We start from the raw sequence: 19,329 nt of genomic DNA, 5'->3' as shown, positions 1-19,329 counted from the left end.
GGGCCCCTGCCCATTTGTTCAGCCCCATCCAGCCTTCCCACGCTTGCCCTGGGCAGCTACCCTTCCCTGGTTATCACAGGCCAGCGTGAAAAATTGTTTGGAGCCCTGAAGCAATCAGGTTTAATTTAAACCTTCCCCAGGACACAAGCTCTGGCAGGAATCCACTGGTAAAATGACACCCTGGGCAATGGTCAAGGTTTTATTTCCAGTTAAATCCAGGGATGGGGAGGGGAGGAGGAGAACAAATCCCAATGGCTATCCATTTGGGATTTCATGGCATACCTCTCCTTTCCTCCTTCTGTATCCTGGAGACCTAGAAATTTTACTTGAGAGATGCAAGGAGCACAATGAAACCATCCACTTCTGTTCAACAATTATTTATTAGTGAAGCTCCACCTGATGCAAAGAGCCAACTCTTTGGAAAAGACCCTGATACTAGGAAAGATTGAGGGCAAGAGAAGAAGGCGGAAGCAGAGGATGATCTGGTTATTAGATAGCATCACTGACTCAATAGACATGAATTTGAGCAAACTCCAGGAGATTGTGGAAGACAGAGAAGCCTGGCCCATGGATCACAAAGAGTCAGACAGGGCTTAACAACAACAATACAGTCTGACTCCAAGCTGAGTGATGCTGGATAAAAGGAAATCCAGTCCGAGGTCCTGCACTCAGAAAACCACACACAAAGAGGGGAGACAGAGCCAGATTGACACAACTTCAGTGTGGGGCCAGGGCAGGCTGGAGGAGCCAGAGACCAAGAGGTCTGAGAGACAGGGGGAAAGAAATTTCTGGAAGAGGATACAGCATGAGCAAAGGCAATAAAGAAGGAAGGTTCAAGGCGTGTTTCTGGAAGCCTGGACGAAACAGATTCCAGAAACTATGGGAAGCCCAGTCTCACCCTTAGAAGGGGGGAGTATTTGCTAAGTGGGGTGCACTGGCCTATGAAGACTTGTCTCCCCACCCCAGCCCCAGACCCCGCCCCAGGCTTCAATGGGACTCAGCCGCAGCCAGGAGCGTCTGGCCCTTCAAGGCCTCAGGGCCGGCACAGCGTGTGTGATTCCGGAAGAACATCTTGTTTTCATTGGCTACCAGCCAACGATAGAGGTCGGCCAGGTTCTGGTCACAGATCCAGGGGTTATTAGAGATGTCAAAGCCATCCTTGAGGTTCCTGGCAGCCTTCCCCAGGGAGGTCCAGAGGCCTGTGGGCACCGTGGTCAGCAAGTTGTTGGAGAGGTCCAGCATGTCCAGTTTCTGCAGACCTCGGAAGGCGCCGGCTGCCACCGAGGCCAGCCTGTTGTCATTCAGGAAGAGGTAGCGCAGTTTTGGCTGGGGTGCCAGAAGGCCCTCTCCGAGCACCTGCAGTCTATTGCCCTCCAGATGTAGCCGTTCCAAGTTCAAGGGGCCCCTCAGAAGGTCAGGGGGCAATGTCTGCAGCTGGTTATTGCTAAGGTCAAGGGTGAGCAGGTCGGTGAAATTCTCCAGGAGCCCAGGGGGCAGAGAGTGGAGCTGGTTCTCAGACAGGTCTAGATGTCGTAGGGCTTTCAGGCCGTGCAGCCATGAGGCTTCCAGAAACTTCAGCTGGTTTCCCTTCAGCACCAGGGTGCAGAGGGCAGCCGAGACCCGGAAGAAGCCAGGGAACAGCCCGGTCAGGGAATTGCGGGTCAGGTCGAGCACCTTTAGCTGGGGCACGGGCAGCAGGAACTTGGGGGAGAAGTCCTCCAGTCGGTTGCTGGAAAGGTGGAGTTCCTGGAGGTTAGGGATGCCCTGGAGGAAGTCGGCAGGCAGCTGAGTCAGGTTGAAGAACTCCACAGCCAGAAAGATGGTGTCAGCTGGGAGGCTGTGGGGGATTTGGGCAGGTGGCTGGCAGGAGATGGAGCTGCCATTGACCGAGGAGAACACCAGACAGGCTTCAGGATTTGGGGTGAGCCCCTGGGCTGAGACTACAAATAGCAGCAATAGGAAGATTCTAGAAAGATGGGAGTCCCAGCCCACCAGGCTGCAGGCAATGACAAAAAAGAGCTTAATAAGTCAAAACTAAGATATTAGATACCCAGCAAGATAAAAATACACCCAGAATCTGCCTGCTTCTTACCATCTCTACTCGCACCAACCCGGACCCTGCCACTGCTTTGCTGGGCTGGAATAATGGAGTCACTTCCTCTATTAGGTTCCACCCTCGCTCCCCCCGCCCCCCAGAGCTGCCAGAAGTAACTCCTGTTCCAGGAAGAATTATAATTCTACAAAAGCCTGAGTTTCTTAGTCTGATCCTTAAATACTACCCTTTCCTATTGCCAGTCCAACCTCAATGCGCTATTATTTGCAGTTTAACTTGCTAATTTCTTCTGCTCTCACTTGTTTTCTGGGTCATTTCTTATCTCCCTGGTTCCGTGTTTTGAAGGCAGAGCCCACAAACTTTTATTCATCCTGCAAACCGTCAGCTCCAATGCCCCCTCCTTTCCACAAAGCTTTCTTGACTCTCCCAAGCAGAAAACTGTTTCCTCTTGGGAAACAGTTGGGGCTTCTGCTCCTCATGGGCCCTCCAACAGTGATGCCCCAAGCCCAGCAGCACTAGAGACCACCTGAACACCCTTGGTTGCTACAAGCCATGGACCACTTGGGGTTCCTGTGCTGTGTGTATGTGTCAACTACAAATTGACACCTACCATCTACCACTACAAGGATTAAATCTCGTGCTGCTGCAGCTGCTGATTTTCAACACCCCCTGAAAGGAGTTCAGGGTGGAGAGCAGAAATGAGGCGCTCTGTGCTCGGGGGTGAAGGGTGAGGTGGCAGTGGGCGGGGGCGACTGGCAGGACAGGTCTTCAGGTACTTATTTTGAGAGCTAGTTTTATGAGCCCAGTCCTTGTATCTCCTTATATCTAGAAAAGCACTAAAATCCTTCCTAGTGATGAGTGCTCCCTGTGACTAGCAGAAAGCTTCTACCAGAAAAAATTAAAAAAAAAAAAATATATATATATATAGGCTTGACTGCATGTACTCCCTCTATACTGACCTCCCACCCCTGCCTCTTTGGAGCAGTCTCTCAGAGCTATCTGAGGTGCTGTGTCCCAGGTTGCCGTCCTCATTTTGCCCTAAATAAAACTAACTTGCAACTCTCACATTATGCATTTTCTATGTCGACATACGGGAGTGAGTCTGTCCTTTGGAGCAGCCTGAGTGTCAGTCTGCTCCAGCCTGCAGGCCAATGTCTGGACCTGGAATAGGTGTCCGTTCTGCCCAGGACGGGTCGGGTGGGGACCTACCTCTGTTTTCGCTCTGGGTTCTGAGAGGACATGGTGGCCTCTCTCTTTTTCATCCAGGTTCCCTTGGTCTGGCAAGGTGGCCTTATACCGGCCTAAGCTCAGGGCAGGAGCAGCAACTGTAGGGAAGTCTCCACCCACATCCTATTCCTGATAGGGGCTGACCTGAGCCAGGCAGAGGTGGGGGGCGGGGTGGGGGGCGGTGGCAGGGGAGGGGTCAGGATTGCAAAATTGCTTCCTGGCAAGGGAAGGACAGGAAGGGAGGGGGCTGCCCACCCCTTTCTTGATCCTGTTTCTACCTAGTTTTTCTTTCCCCCGAGTCCTGCTTTTGGAGAGTGGGTACCGAAGGGTCTCTGGGGCTGAGTTCCCACATCTCCTAACCTAGGAATCAAGGGTCAGGTTTGCAAGGTGCCAGTCTGTCCTGGGGGATGGGGACATCTCTTTGAGCAAGAGGTACTATTTACAATAAATTTGAGCAACCTGGAAGCTCAGTGGAGAGAATAACAACAACAACAAAACACTTGTCTTAAATTCATGACATATTTTAAATAAAATCATTTTTAAAAATAGAATTCAAAAGCAAGTGATGCCAAAAGTCCCCTCAAAAACAAAACAAAAGTCCCCACAGTCTTTGAACCTGTGCTGTGTGCTAAGTTGCTTCAGTCGTGTCTGACTCTTTGCGACCCCATGGACTGTAGCCCACCAGGCTCCTCTGTCCATGGGATTTCTTGGGCAATAATACTGGAGTTGAAGGAGGAAAAGAACAGGCCAAACTGACTCCATCTTGAAAAAGAAGGAAACTCCACCTTACATTCCTAGTGAACTTTGGACTATGTGCCTGGTACCCATGGAGATCACATACCTATTGCCAATAGGCCTCCCAGACTGGTAGACACCAGATTCCATACCAAGATTTCCCTTCTTTTAGGAATTTGGGGGTGTGGGCTTGAGCACGTGCACTTAAGGTACATAAGGTTTTCACAAAGTCAGTCAGGGTCCCTGGCTAAAGAGGAAACCGTGCCTAGGACCCGCCAGTGTAGTAAACTGCATTCCACAATCCACGTGTCCTGAGTGAGTTTGTTTCCCAGAGCGTTTGGCTATAACATTTAGTGTGTTGGTGGTATAGTGGTAAGCATAGCTGCCCTCCAAGCAGTTGACCTGGGGAACTCCTCACTTTGAGGAGACAAGTCCCATTTGGGGCTACTCCGAGGCCTCACGGCTCGGATCTTCTAGAGGGGAGAAGGTGCCTTGCCCTTCTGGAAAGATTCCGTTCCTCGAAGCCTGGATCTTTCACATTAGCGGGTAGTGGATGGCAACAGGGAAGTTGAGCACTCAGGTAAGGAGGTTCCCACTCAGCAGGGTAGAAGAGGGGGCATGATCAAACCCCCTGGGAGGGAACGGGAAGCACACTGACCATGAATGTTACAAAGGAGATGATGTCTGCGTCGTCTTGAGGTAAATTATTAATAGGCGATTGCGAGAGGGATTTGGGGGGAAGAAACTTGGTCTTTGTGTGCTCATATTCTGCCCTCCCTGAGGAGGTGTCCCATCTGCTGTGAAATTCTTGACTTCCTCAGAATTGTCAGGCTAGAAGGAGGGGGATACATAAGTGAGTACTAATTGGCTTTTCAGGAGACAGCCTGGGATGTGGGATATTTAACCCATCTGTGTTTTCATCTGCACCTAATCAAGCCCACCAAGGCAGAATAGACTTTAAAAGTTAATGGAGAAACAATCCTGGACCACGTGGTGTTCTGGTTTGGCCACACAGACCAGCAGGTGAAGATCTCCCTCTGGGATTTGGCAGGTAAGGCTCTTCTCACACCAATCAGGAAGGAGGCGGAATGGCAATTTAATTGTTTCATTGAGTGGAAATAACAGAAGTACTTAGGGTACCGAGAACTTTGTAGACGGAACGAACAGGAAAAGTAGAAGGTCCGAGAGGGTAAGCAAGATGGGGGGAAGTGAATCTAAGGCAACTGTATTGGAGTGCATGATTAAACATTTAAAGAAGGGATTTGGAGGAGACTATGGGGTGAAGGAGATCAGCCCTGGGATTTCTTTGGAAGGAATGATGCTAAAGCTGAAACTCCAGTACTTTGGCCACCTCATGCAAAGAGTTGACTCATTGGAAAAGATTCTGATGCTTGGAGGGATTGGGGGCAGGAGGAGAAGGGGACGACAGAGGATGAGATGGCTGGATGGCATCACTGACTCGATGGACGTGAGTCTGAGTGAACTCCGGGAGTTGGTGATGGACAGGGAGGCCTGGTGTGCTGTGATTCATGGGGTTGCAAAGAGTCGGACACGACTGAGCAACCGAACTGAACTGATGGGGTGAAGGTGACACCTAACCACCTCCACATACTCTGTGAGGTTGAATGGCCCCTATGGGAGTAGGATGGCCACCAGAGGACACCATGAACTTAAAAATAGTGGAAGCAGTCTATGCAATAGTCACAGGAGAGTCGGGACACCCGAATCAATATCCATATATTAACTCATGGCTAGGGTTAGCTCAAGACCCTCCTCCTTGGATGAGGGTCTGTATCCAGAAGGGAAAGGGAAAAATATTAATGACACAAAAATTAACTGGTGATAAAAAAGAAATTCTATAGGATTTGGATGGGGATGACCTGCCCCGCCCGCCGCCGAGTGCTCCACCAGGACCGGACACGTCTTAATGCCCTACCCAGGGCCAGGTGAAGTTCCTGCTGCAGCCCCTGCTCCTCCGCCAGCTTCCCCGGAGATCGCAGCGCCACCATTTGGCAGGCTCCGGTCCGGGTGGTAGGAGCCTCTGGTCAACGGCCCCAGGATTCCGCCTCGGCCGGACCTCCCAGGCTGTACCCGCCCGTCCCGGTGAGTACAGACGAGAAGAGGGAAGGAAACACAGAAATTAGACAGAGGCTGCGTTCTGCTCAGGAACACGGGGTTAAAACCACCCCCTGCAGCTGCCCCTCACAGAGGTACAACAGCCCCCGGTCCAGGACGCAAACAGACACCACCACCAGCTTCCTGTAGCTTATTATTACCAACCATTTTGCTCTATGGATATATTAACCTGGCACAGACACACTCCACCGTACTCAGGGGAGCCACACGGTATGATTAGACTAATGGAGACTATTTTTTTCAAACCTACCGCCCTACATGGGATGACATAGTCCAGCTACTAGTCTCCCGTTTCAGCACTGAAGAAAGACACAGGATCCTAACTGAGGCTAGAAAATGGCTAGGAGAAATGGCACCTGAGGGTACTGTAAACCCACAGCGGTGGGCAGAACAAGCCGCCCGGATGAGAGGCCCAACTTGGACTGTAACACAGAGGAAGGGAGGGGCCACCTGGAGAGATATGGGGCGGCTATTTTACAAGGCCTCAAGAAGGGGGCCGGAAAACCTATGAACGTGGCAAAACCCTCCAAAGTGATTCAAAGGGAAACCAAATCACCCTCTGAGTTCTACTAAAGACCGTGCGAGGCCTATAGACTTTATACACCAATAGATCCAGAGGCCACTGGGTCTCAGATGGTAATAAATGCAGGCTTTGTGTCTCAAGCCTATCCCGAAAATGTCAGATGAGGGGACACCAAGTGACTTATGAATTTTTATACATCCCTGAATGCTTAGTACCTTTGTTGGGAAGAGACTTACTGTCTAAACTGGGGGCACAAGTGGCCTTTTCCCCCCACGAAAGACCCACTCTTTGAGTGGGCTCTACCACCTATTTACTCTCCCTCTCGGTAACCCCTCAAGATGAATGGAGGTTGCACCATCTCCCAGAAGGGAAACCAGATGGGCTAAACAGTCGAGAGAGAGAGAGAGAGAGAGAGAGAGAGAGAGAGAGAGAGAGTTGACTCCACAATTCCCTGAGGTCTAGGCAGAAGACAACCCCCTCCCCCACCCCCCCACCCTAACCCCGCCCCGCCCCGGGCTTGCAAAACAACAAGCCCCAGTGGTAATATAACTCAAACCCGGTACAATTACATCAGCACCAGCCTTGGGCATGCCAGACCTTGCTAAGCTGTTTACATGACTGAAAAGGACAAGGTGGCTATGGGAATGTTGACCCAGACCATGGGGACATGGGACAGACTCATGGCTTATCTCTTATGCTACCGGGTAGCCGGGATGCTGACAGGCAGTTGCTGCGGTTGCCTTACTGGTCCGGGAGGCAACCAAGTTGACTTTGGGCCAAGATTTGATCGTAAAAACCCCCCATGAGGTCAACACTCTCCTGCGAGGGGACTCCCATAAATGGCTGTCGACATTCTGGATTACTCAATGCCAGGGACTGTTATGTGAGAAATCCCATGTTACTATTGAGCCTTGTCAGGTCCTAAATCCGGCCACTCTCCTTCCTGTGGGAGAAGGTGGGCCCTCACATGATTGCAAGGAAATCCTAGAAGAAGTTTATGCCAGCAGACCTGACTTGAGAGACCAGCCAATCCCAGACCCAGATTGAGTCCTGTACACCAATGGCACCAGCCTGGCGAAATAAGGGCAACGACTGTCGGGATATGCAGTAGTCACGGAAGAAACCATCGCTGAGGCTAGCTCTCTGCCGTCACACTGGTCTGCTCAACAGGCTGAACTATATGCTCGAATCCAGAATTAATTCGAAATATTTCTTAATTCCACGACTTTCCTCCTTATGTAGAATGGAATCCTGGAACTGTTCTGCTTGCTGACAGGTCAATGCTGCCCCTGGACATAAAAACCTCTAGGAATACAGTTAAAAGGCACTCTACCCTTTGACCATTTAGAAGTGTACTTTACTGAGATGAAACCCTGCTGACACTATTGTTATTTACTGGTCATGGTATGTACCTTCTCAGGATGGGTGGAGGCCTTCACCACCCGAACTGAAAAAGTAAATGAAGTGGCTCTTTGAGAAATAAATCTGCTTTGGGAAATAATCCCCAGATTTGGGTTCCCAACCAGTATAGGATCAGACAATGGCCCTGCCTTTGTAGCCGACTTAATTCAACAGGTATGTAAAGCTCTAAATATCAAGTGGAAATTACATATAGCATCTAGGCCCCAGAGTTCCAGAATGGTGGAAAGAACCAACCGAACTCTTAAAGAGTCACTTTCAAAAGGATCACAAAGACTGACTGTTCACGGATGGATTTGCTTCTGGCAGCCTTACTCAAATTAAGAGTAACCCTGCGTTCCCACGGTTATTCTCCTTATGAAATTATCTACGGGAGGTCCCCCCCTATAGAGAGACAGGTGACGACAAACTTGGCACAGATAAGGGGAGGTGAGATTTGGCACAGATAAGGGGAGGTGAGATTTCACACAGATGGAACTACTGGCTAAGGTAATAAATCAGGTAACTAAGTTTGTGCAAGAAAGAGTGCCGTTCCCACTTGGGGAACAGATTCACGAGTTCGTGCCTGGTGATCAGGTGTGGGTCAAGGACTGGAAACATGACTCCTTGGCCCCACATTGGAAAGGTCTAACCTTTCCAACCACACGTAGGTGTTCTAACCACACCTACGGTAGTTAAAGGTACAGGTATCACTCCCTGGATCCGCCATACGAGGGTGAAGAGAGCATACCACACAGACCTGGAGGACGCCGAGTGGACTGTGCAAAAGGACCCCGCTGATCCCCGTGAACCCAAGATCATCTTAAAGAAGAAGAGGTGAAGCTCTACAATCACCTGCTGCTACAAGGACTTGCCGGTACCATCTTGAGACTAACCATAGTTTCAGCACAAGGAGGGACCTGTGCTGTAATTAAAGTTGAATGTGGTGTATAAATTCCTGATTTATCTGGCAATATATCAGCCACCCTAGATGACATGAAAGGTCAGGTAAAAGCTATGACTGATGATAATCTTCCTTTTTGGACTTCTGTTCTATCATGGGTAAAGGGGATTGGTGGAAAACTCTCTTAACCATTGTTATAGTTGTTCTGTTGATTCTGTTATGTGGACTGTGTATTCTCCAATGTGTTGTTAACTTTGTATCACAGAGGCTGACTTCATTTACCCAAATACATACCAGGAAATCTAAAATGCAGTACATTCTTATGAGTGATACTCACACTGGAAGTTGAGAGCATCAAAAGGGGGTAATGAAGGAGGAAAGGAATAGGCTGAGCTGACTCCATCTTGAAAAAGAAGTAAAATCCATCTTATATTCATAGTGAATTTTGGACTATGTGCCTGGTAGCCATGGAGATCACATACCTATGGCCCTCCCAGACTGGTAGACAGCAGATTCCATACCAAGATTTCCCTTCGCCAGAAAGAATGTAATAATCCCGTATGTAGTCAATCAACTTTGTAATCTTTATGGCACCCATTGGTGTAGGTTACAATGAATAACCAGCTGACCCTTCTGATTATGAATCATGGCTATAACCTGATTGTATCTCCCTTTAACATTTTCCAGGCTAAGTTTAAGGAATCTGTGGATGTGGGCTTGAGCATGTACACTTAAAGTATATACGGTTTTCACAAAAGTCAGTCAGGGTCCCTAGCTAAAGAGGAAACTCTGTCTAGGACCCACCGGTGTCCTACATTCCACAATCCACGCTGTCCTTCTGAGTGAGTTTGTTTCCCGGAGCGTTTCGGTATAACAGAGTGGGTTGCCATGTCCTCCTCCAGGGGATCTTCCCAACCCAGGGATTGAACCCAGATCTCCTGCATTAGCAGGCAAATTCTTTACCACTGAGCCACTGGGGAAGCACAATGGTCTGGGAGGGACTAAACCTGGCTCTGAATTCCAGCCCCACTGTAACCACTTTGTGTTGTGAACTTGGGCAAGTGGCTTAAATTTCTCTGGCCATAGTTTCCCCACCTGTGAAGATGAACTCAGTCTCTGAGGGCCCCTTCTCTTCTTTATTTCTTCAGCTGATGCTGATGTGACATTTGCTTTGACTCTTTCTCCTTTCCTAATAAATGCATCTGGAGGCTATGAATTTCCCTTTAAGAACTGTTTTGGCTGCATCTCACAGGTTTGGCTATTCAGTGTTTTAATTCCCACTAGGTTCTAAGCACTCAGGTGTGATGTAGTACCTATTTTTTAAAAGAACTTTATTGAATTTGTTACAGCACTGCTTCTGTTTTATGGGGTTTTTTTTGGCCCCGAGGCATATGGGATCCTAGCTCTCCAACCAGGCATCGAACCCACACTCTCTGCATTGGGAGGTCAAGTCTTAACCACTGGAATGCCAGGGAGAGCTGGTGATCTATTATCTTTATCTGTATGCCTGGCCATGGCTTCTCTTCTCCAGCCCAGTCTTTAGTTCCTGTTTGGTTGTGAGGATGATGAAGTGGACATAGAGGCTGAGAGGGAAACAGGCAGGGTGGCATAGACAGGCACAGATAAAGAAGGACAGATCACCACCTACATAAATACGCAGAGACAGACAGTGACAAAGTGACAGGGAAAATACATAGAACCAGAAACATGGACAGAACAAGACACAGAGCAGAGAACAACAGATATGCAGAGATGGACACACAAAAACAGGCAAAGGACCTGAACAGATGTCTTTCCAAAGAAGATAAACAAATGGCCAAACAGGCACACGAAAAGGTACTCAACACCACTAATCATCAGGAGAATGCAAATCAAAACTAAAATGAGGGGCTTCCCTGGTGGCTCAGTGGTAAAGAATCTGCCTGCCCATACAGGAAACACAGATTCAATCCCTGATCCAGGAAGATCCCACATGCCATGGAGAAACTAAGCCTGTGTGCCACAACTATTGAGCCTGTGCTCTAAAGCCCAGAAGCTGAAAATACTGAGCCCACATATCTCAACTACTGAAGCCTGTGTGCCCTAGAGCCTGCGCTCTGCAACAAAGAGAAGCTACTGTGAGGAGAAGTCCACGATGCACTCCAAGTAGAGAGTAGCCCCCACTTGGCACAACTAGAGAAAAGCCTGTGCAGCAGTGAAGGCCCAGCACAGTCCAAAACATATAAATTATAAAATACTAATAATTTAAAGAAACCCACAAGATGTCACCCACGCCTGTTAGAATGACTTCATAAAAAAGACTAGAGATAACAAGTGTTGGTGAGGATGCAGATAAAGGGGAACCCTTGTATGCCGCTGGTGGGAATGTAAATTGATGTAGCCACTAGGGAAAATAGTATAGTGGTTCCTCCAAAGAATTAAAAATAGAGCTGCCATATGATCTGGCAATCTCACTTCTGGGTATGTGTCCAAAGGAAATGAAATCAGTATCTTGGAACAGATATCTGACCTCCCATATTCATTACAGAGTTCATCACAATAGCCAAGACAGGGAGACAACCTTAGTGTCCATCCGCAGATGCGAGGATAAAGACGTGGTGCATATATATGATGGAGTATGACTCAGTCACTATAAACAGGCCAGTCCTGCCAACTGGGACAACATGGATGAAACTTGAGGGCATTATGCCAAGTAAAGTAAAAGTGTTAGTCGCTCAGTTGTGTCCAACTCTTTGTGACCCCATGGACTGTAGCCCACCAAGTTCCTTCGTCCATGGGATTTTCCAGGCAAGAATGCTGGAGTGAGTAGCCATTCACTTCTCCAGGGGATCTTCCTGATTCAGGGATCAAACTCAGGTCTCCCGCATTTCAGGCAGATTCTTTACCATCTCAGGCAGAAAAAGACAAATGCTGAATGATCTCAGTTATGTAAAATAACCACATTCATTGAACCCCAAGTGTAGAATGGTGGTTGTCAGGGGCTGGTGGAGAGGTGAAGGAAAGGGAGAGATGTTAGTCGAAGGGTAGAGAATTCCAGCTATGAGATGCATACGTTCCAGGAATGTAATGTACTGCATGGTAGTGAGTTAACAAGACTGCACTGTTACACTTGAGTTCCCCCCCCCCATTTAGTCTTTTTTATAGTCTTTATTGAATTTGTTACACTATTGCTTTTATTATTTATATTTTGGTTTTTTGGCTGAGAGGCATGTGGGATCTTAGCTTCCCACCAGGGATGGAACTTGCTCCCACTGCATTGGAAGGCAGAGTCTTAACCACTGGACCACCAGGGAAGTCCCTGTACTGTATACTTGAAAGATGCTAAGAATATATCTTAAATGTTCTTACTACACACACACACACAAAGTTACTATGTGAGGTAAAGGATGTGTCAACCTTATTGTGATAATCATCTTAACAATGCATATAAAATATATCAAATCATCAAGATACTCACTGGAAACCTATACAATATTATATGTCAAATATATTTCAATCAAGCTGAAAACACAGGTTCATAAGGAGCCGCTAAGATACTGTCTTGCTGTTGTGTGTGTCTTTGTTTAAATCAGTCTTCCCATGAAAAGGGAGGATGGTGGGGTTCAGGGGTATGTCTGTCCTGTTTATGACTCTGTCCCCAGAGCCCAGCATACAATAGGTGCTTAATCGACTCAGGCTGGAAGGAAGAGCTGTGAACTGTAGCGATGTAATGCTAAAGCAATTTCTTAAAATGAAAGCAGATCATGTCCCCTGTTTAAAAGTCTCTGATGGCTCCCTGTCCCACTTAAAATTCAGAAGGCTGGAGGGAGGGGGGAGTGGGGAGGGAGGGTTTAATGGGGACAGAGTTTCAATTTGGGAAGACGGATAAATCCTGGAGATGGATGGTTGACTGAACAACAATGTGAATGTGCTTAATGCCACTGAACAGAACACTTAAAAATGGTTCAAGTGGCAAATTTGATTGTATATGTTATTTACCACAGTTTAAAAAAATTTAGGGACTTCCTTGGTGGTTAAGACCCCTTCTTCCAATGCAGGTGCATGGATTCAATCCCTGGTTAGGGAACTAAGATCCCACATGCTTCCTGTGCAGCCAAAAAATAAAAATAATAATAATACATTTTTTAAAAGGGAGCTAACATTAAAAGTCCATGGGGTCTCGAGGAGTCGGACACGACTGAGCAACTTCACTTTTCACTTTCATGCATTAGAGAAGGAAATGGCAACCCACTCCAGTGTTCTTGCCTGGAGACTCCCAGGGACAGGGAAGCCTGGTGGGCTGCTGTCTATGGGGTCACACAGAGTCGGATACGACTGAAGTGACTTAGCAGCAGCAGCAACATTAAAAATTAATTGCACTCTTCACTAGCAAGGCCCTGCCTGCCTGAGGCCCTGTGCCTCACCCTTCTCACCTCCAGCTGCTCCCCTTTTATCCAGGCTGCTGCACCCACACGAATTGCCTCCACCCTCTTCCAAGCTTGTTCCTACCACAGGGCCTTTGCACTGGCTGTTCCCTCTGCAAGGAACACTCTCTCTGCACATGTTCTCATAGGTGCTCCTTCTAGCCCATCGCATCTCAGATCCTCCAGAAGCCCCGCCCCCCCAACACATTATCTGATTTTTCCTTTATTACCTGCAACTGTGGTCAGTGGCTCAGTCATATCTGACTCTTTGCGACCCCATGGACTGTCACCTGCCAGGCTCCTCTGTCCATGGGATTCTCCAGGCAAGAATATTAGAGTGGGTTGTCATGCCCTCCTCCAGGGGATCTTCCCCACCCAGGGACTGAACCCACGACTCTTGCATTATAGGTGGATTCTTTACCCGTTGAGCCACTTGGGAAGCCCCTTCCTTCATTACATCTATCACTAATTTAAATCAAGTCCTAATTCGTGTGTGTGTGTGTGTGTGTGTGTGTGTGTGTGTGTGGCCGATCTCCCCCACTAGGTTGTGAACTCCACGAGGACAGGGGTCTTGGTTTCCACAGTGTCCAGCACACAGTAGGTGCATAGTAAATATTTGCTTTAGGACTAGTCAGAAACTGTAGCCTGTACAGATGGAGACGGGGACCCCCGCAAACTCTCTAGATTCCCATATCCACCTCCTCAGAATTCTGTCTGTGGCTGTGACCCAGCCATGAGTCTCAGGATGCTCCCATCTGGTCCCAGGCCCCGCCCCTGTCAAAGCCCCGCCCCCAGGAGACAAAGCAGACCCAGAGCCTTGGGGCCGGTGGTTGTAAACAGTTTTATTGATGGGGGGCAGGTGGGGGAGGCAAACTCCAGAGAGGGTCCAGGACTCAGCTGGCCACTCAGCTGGCATGCATGGTCAGCTGGAGGTCAAGGGGGAGGTCACAGAGGACGGGTGGCATGGGACCCTCTGACCACCCTGGGGCTGTATTTACAGGGGGGCCCCCCCGCCTTAGCCGTCCCCCAGACCGCCCGAGCCCTTAGACAGCTGCCAATGTGACATCTGGACAGGCCTCCCGAGCCCCCGCCTAAAACCCCTGCCGCACCTCCCCTCGAACTCCTAACCGGCACATCGGAGGCCCCCGGCCCTCTGGAAGCCCCGGCGTCGGCTCAGCCAACGCCCAGGCCGCTGGGACCTCCGCGCTCACACACAGACACGCACACTGCGCGTGGCCGTCGCCACACACACGCAGCAGCAGCCTGCAGGCACACACGCACGCCTCCCTCCCCTGCCTGGCCCCCTGCACACGGACACGGCATGCACACACACACACACACACACCCACACACGCCAGGGGCCGGGTGGAGGAGGGCGCCTTTGGGTGGTTGGGTTGCGGGGGGAGCTTGGGTCTGCAGGTGCGCTCCTCGCCCCATTCCCACCACCTCCAAGCGCCACCCCCCGCCCCTCGGCCGCCACCCCGAGAACGGAGTTGTGCAATTGGTTTAGAAAACTGCAAAAGAAACGCAAATTGGAAAACAAACCAAAATCCACTCGCAGAAGGTCAACCTCAAATCCATAGCACATTCCGCCCGCCCCGTCTGCCCGCCGCAGACCGCCTCAGTGTCCTGCGGCTCTGGGGGCGCGTCGGGGTGGGGGGGAGGCCGAGCTCCTTGTGCTTCCCTGCGGCGGAGGGGAGCCCCCCCCCCGCGCGGCCGGGCTGGGGGTCTGAGCACCCACTTGGGAGCTGGCCCCGGGCTCTCGCTCCTGGTTCCCGTGGCTGGCACCGCCGAGGCGCGGGGCCGCGGCCTAGGGCACGGGGGGCGCAGTCCTGTCGGGGCCTCCGTAGGAGAGCAGGTGGGCCAAGTCCGTGACCGGCCGGGCGTGGCGGCCGCGGGGCCGGGCCTCGCCGCTGTTGATCGTGTGCGTGCGGCGCAGCGCGGCGGCCGGTGGGGCGTGCGCGCCTGGTCTCCGGAGACTGCCTGTGGGCGGCGGGCTCCAGGGCCGCGGGAAGCCGTCGGTGGACGAGCTGGGGTCCGAGGGGCCCGTGGGCGCCGACACCACCCGCCGGCGGTCCGGGCTGGCGTGGGGGGTAAGCGGGAAGTCGCCGTGGGAGGCGCGGCCCGGGCGCGCGGTGAAGAGGCGGGCGTCGGGGGCCGCCGGCTCGCCCGGCGCGGGGGGCGGCTCAGGGGCGCGGCCGGGGGCCAGCAGCAGGAGCGAGGACGAGGCGGAGGCCGTGAGCAGCGCCGGGCCGTGTTCCCAGGCGCGGGGGCCCAGGGTGTGCGGGTGCGGGGTGGGCAAGCGCTTCTGGGGCAGCGGCGTCTGCTCGGGCGTGGGCAGCAGCCCAGAGTCCAGGTCGTGGGGTCCGCCCTGCAGCAGCGTAGCCTTGGTCCAGCCGTTCTGCATCAGGGGCGCCAGCAGAGCCTCCGGGGGACCCCCGGGCCCGCCGCCGCCGCCCCCGGCCCGGCCTCCGGGGCCGCCCGCCCGGCGCTCGCCCAGGCGGCTGACACTCAGCACGGCCTCGCCGCCCCCGTGTGCCAGGATGGCTTCCTTGTCCTTGCGGCGGGCCAGTTCGCGCCGCTCGCGGAGCCCCACGTACCAGCCCACGCTGAAGCCGGACACCACGGCGCCCACCACGAAGGCCGCCACCGACGACGTCACCAGCAGGTTCACCGACACCAGCCCAGCGCGCTCCTCCGAGAGGCTGGCGCGCAGGAGTCCTGGCAGGGAGGGCGGCGTGAGAAGGGCTGGCCGGGGACCGTCCCCTGCACACCACCTGCGACCTCCAGCCGGTCTGTCCACCTCTCTGCTCAGGGGCGTCTCTCTGACCCTTTCAAAGCCCATTTGCCCATCCGTCTGTCCCCTGGCATCTGTCTTCCTAAAATCTGTCTGTCCACCTGCCTTTCTCTTGGCCTCTCTCTGCCCTCCCTCCCGTCCCCGTCTGTCTGTCCTTTTCCCACTACCCTACCTGGAACTGGGGCCCCCTGTCCTTCCCAAGCCCTGAGGGACGTCAGTGTATCCCATCCATCCAGGTGTGAGAACCCTGGAGGACCAGGACTTAGAGTCCCCAGGCCTCCTCCCCTCTCCCCTCTTACCTGTGCAGTCCCCTAAGCCTGAAGTGCTGGTCCCAGACACATCCTGCTCAAAGGTGGCTCTGATGGGGGGAGGGAGCAGAGAGGCACCGTCAGCGGAAACCCCTGGCACAGAGCTGTGGTTGGTGGGGGTGGGGGACTCCCGATCATCAGGTGACTCAGTCACCCTCCCCACACCTCCCACTTCCCCAGTACCTGGTGCCAGGGCTCAGGAAGACACAGGAGCCATCCGGGGCCCACCCGCAGTAGGGGTCCTGACTACCAATGCAGTTCCTAGGGCAGACAAGGGACCCGGCAGGCAGATCAACCAGGGTTTCTGCAGAGGCACCTCTTACCGTCAGCTCTGGGAGTTCCCAAGACACATCTTAACAGTGGGGGCTATTCCTTCCCCATTTTACAGATGAGAGAACTGAGGCTCAGGAACGTTTACTTTTGTCCAAGGGACAGAGCCGGGTTTGGAGCCCAGATTTTGGATCTGTGCTATGGCATCACTGCTACCATGATGGCAGGCACGGGGCCAGGGTGCTGCATGCGGAGGGCTCACTCTGAGTCCAAGAGTGTGCCAGTATTTTGCAAACATCTGTTCCCTGGTCCCCAGCTTCTGCTTCTCTTAGAAATGTCTGTCAGATCCCATCCTACTCTGCCCACAGATCTCTGGGGCTCCCACCTCACTCTGGGGGTGGGGGAAAGAACCCAAGTCCTCCTGAGGCTCACAGACCCTGCCCAACCTTCCCTGTCTTCTCCCTTCCCATCACTCATTCTGCTCCAGCCATAGAGGGCTTCTCACTGTTCCACCAACACACCCAGCATTCCTGCCCCAGGACCTTTGCACATGCTATGCCCTCTGTCCATCATTCAGAGAGTCAGAATGCTGTTGGAGCCTGCACTTGAACTTGACTCTCCCCCTCTTTCCACGCTCACCTCCCTTCACTTCCCTTGCCCACACCTGGCCGGGGGCAGGGGGCACTCACTTCATGCATCCTGAGTATTGCTGGCAGCGCGCCACGGGCACTCGGACCACACAGCGGGGGAAGGCTGCCAGCAGGCCGCCTGAGGCCGCATCCAGCTCCAGGCTCAGCAGCCGCTGCCCTGTCTCGCCATCTCCAGACCGTCCACACCTGGGGATGAGCAGACTGGTTAGACTCAAGGGGAACGCCCTGTCTCCCTGCCCGCTGGCCCTGCCTCTTGGCCTCTGCCAGGCCTCACCTGTCAGGCCGGTAGGTCTCAAATTCCTCCAGGAAGACACTGGGTCCCGTGGTACCCGAGGCACTGGCGTTGGGCCAGACAAGGAACTTGAGGACCGTGCCTGCCTCAGACCCGAGGAAGATAACAGTCTGGTTGCCCCAGGGGCCGGCGCCCACGTCCACAGCCACTCGTGTCAGCTGGTGCCTTGGGGCCAGGGTGGAGCAGAAGTAAGGCTGCCGCCCAGCCCTGTGGTCCCCTGTGTGCACTCAGAGACACCACCCATGCTGGGCAAGGTGGGCATGGGCGTGGCTCCAAGGGTGCACATCACAGAGAGAAACAGACCCCCAAAGCCAGCTCCTCCCTGGGCTCTCCTGTCTTCATCTCCCCATCTGCCTCCATCTCTGTGTCTCCCTCCATCTCTGCCTTCCTCTCGTGTCATGTCGGAAGTTGCCCCTGTGCTCCCTTCTCACTCACCACCCTGGCCTGGGCTCTTGTCCCCACCCAGGCCTGGCCACCAGTACCCCAGCCAAGTGTAGGAACTGACCGCATCAGAGTCCGAACGATCCAGGGTGCGTGGCCCAGGGAGGGCACGGCCTCGTCCATCAGGGGGTGTGTCTTGACAAAGTTGAGGATCTCGTCTGGGAAGGCGCTCGAGGCATTGTACTGCATGCCAGGAGCTGCGCAGCACCCGGGCCTGGGTGGGGGCGAGGGGTTGGTCAGGGCAGACCTGGAGGCCCCCAGTGAGGGGCTCTGATTCACTAGGGTGCCCCTGCTCCAAGGGCCTCAGTTTTCTCCACCTGCATAATGGCTACAGCTGACCTCTGTGCTGTGCTGTGCTTAGTTGCTCACTCTTGTCCACCTCTTTGTGACCCCACAGACTTCAGCCCACCAAGCTCCTCTGTCCATGGGGATTCTCCAGGAAGGAATACTGGAGTGGGTTGCCATGCCCTCCTCCAGGGGATCTTCCCAACCAGGGATCAAACCCAGGTCTCCTGCATTGCAGGTGGATTCTTTACCGTCTAAGCCACCAGGGAAGCCCAAGAATACTGGAGTGGGTAGCCTATCCTATCTCCAGGGGATCTCCTTGACCCACGAATTGAACCAGGGTCTCCTGTATTGCAGGCAGATTCTTTACCAGGTGAGCTACCAAGGAAGCCCACAGCTGACCTCGGCAACAGCTAAACAAGTGCCTGGGAGTCCCAGCCCTCAGTTCAGGGTCAGGATCCTACCCGGGTACCCACTGCAGGATGGAGGGGCCTCTCACCGGGGCCGCGGCACCTGATCCTCTGGCACGGGTGTCCAGATGGACTCAGGGGACTTCTGCTCACGGAAGCGGCCCTCAAACACGGCAGCCACCTGTGTCATGTCAAAGGCGCAGACAGCTGAGCCGGGGATGCTGTAGGTGGAGGCAGATGAAAGGAAGTGGTGAGCCTGGTGGGGTGGGGAACTGCCCTGGGCAAGTGTGTGGAGGAGTGTTTGTCCTCTGGAGCAGTCAGACCTTCACTTTCCCGGGCCAGAGTTGCTGCCCACCCATCCAATCCAGTCATTCCACCATCTGAGCAGCAGATTCTCAGACTGGATCACAGCTCAGTTTCTCCATGGCCACCCATGTCCAGGTGCCCCTTTCACTTGCCTGGATGTCCAGTTTCCCAGATGCCACTCTTGCTCCCTT

At 52.8% G+C, this 19,329-nt stretch overlaps 2 protein-coding genes across 4 annotated transcripts in view; both read right to left on the bottom strand.

The window, feature by feature from the left end:
* Positions 1-361: 361 nt before the first annotated feature.
* LRG1 (leucine rich alpha-2-glycoprotein 1) lies at positions 362-3,404 on the bottom strand. Its single transcript, XM_019964423.2, has 2 exons — positions 3,263-3,404; positions 362-1,996 (listed from the first exon to the last, which is right to left on the bottom strand). Exons 1-2 carry the CDS (start codon positions 3,313-3,315, stop codon positions 988-990), a joined length of 1,062 nt encoding a protein of 353 aa, XP_019819982.2. The 5' UTR covers positions 3,316-3,404; the 3' UTR covers positions 362-987.
* Positions 3,405-14,201: 10,797 nt separating this feature from the next.
* Positions 14,202-19,329, bottom strand: part of SEMA6B (semaphorin 6B) — a 30,408-nt gene continuing 25,280 nt past the window's right edge. For all 3 annotated transcript variants that reach the window (XM_070793073.1, XM_070793072.1, XM_070793074.1), the window contains 7 exons: positions 18,922-19,053; positions 18,202-18,351; positions 17,679-17,861; positions 17,444-17,590; positions 16,668-16,745; positions 16,476-16,534; positions 14,202-16,100 (listed from right to left, as the gene is read on the bottom strand). In XM_070793073.1, the coding sequence (XP_070649174.1) occupies positions 15,190-16,100; positions 16,476-16,534; positions 16,668-16,745; positions 17,444-17,590; positions 17,679-17,861; positions 18,202-18,351; positions 18,922-19,053 (1,660 nt within the window). In that variant the 3' untranslated portion in view covers positions 14,202-15,189. The remainder of the gene's footprint in view (positions 16,101-16,475; positions 16,535-16,667; positions 16,746-17,443; positions 17,591-17,678; positions 17,862-18,201; positions 18,352-18,921; positions 19,054-19,329) is intronic.

This window comes from Bos indicus, chromosome 7, assembly GCF_029378745.1.
Source record: "Bos indicus isolate NIAB-ARS_2022 breed Sahiwal x Tharparkar chromosome 7, NIAB-ARS_B.indTharparkar_mat_pri_1.0, whole genome shotgun sequence".
NCBI classification, from domain to species: domain Eukaryota; kingdom Metazoa; phylum Chordata; class Mammalia; order Artiodactyla; family Bovidae; genus Bos; species Bos indicus.
The sequence above is the reverse complement of the archived record's forward strand: the minus strand, read 5'-3'. Positions and strand labels throughout refer to the sequence as shown.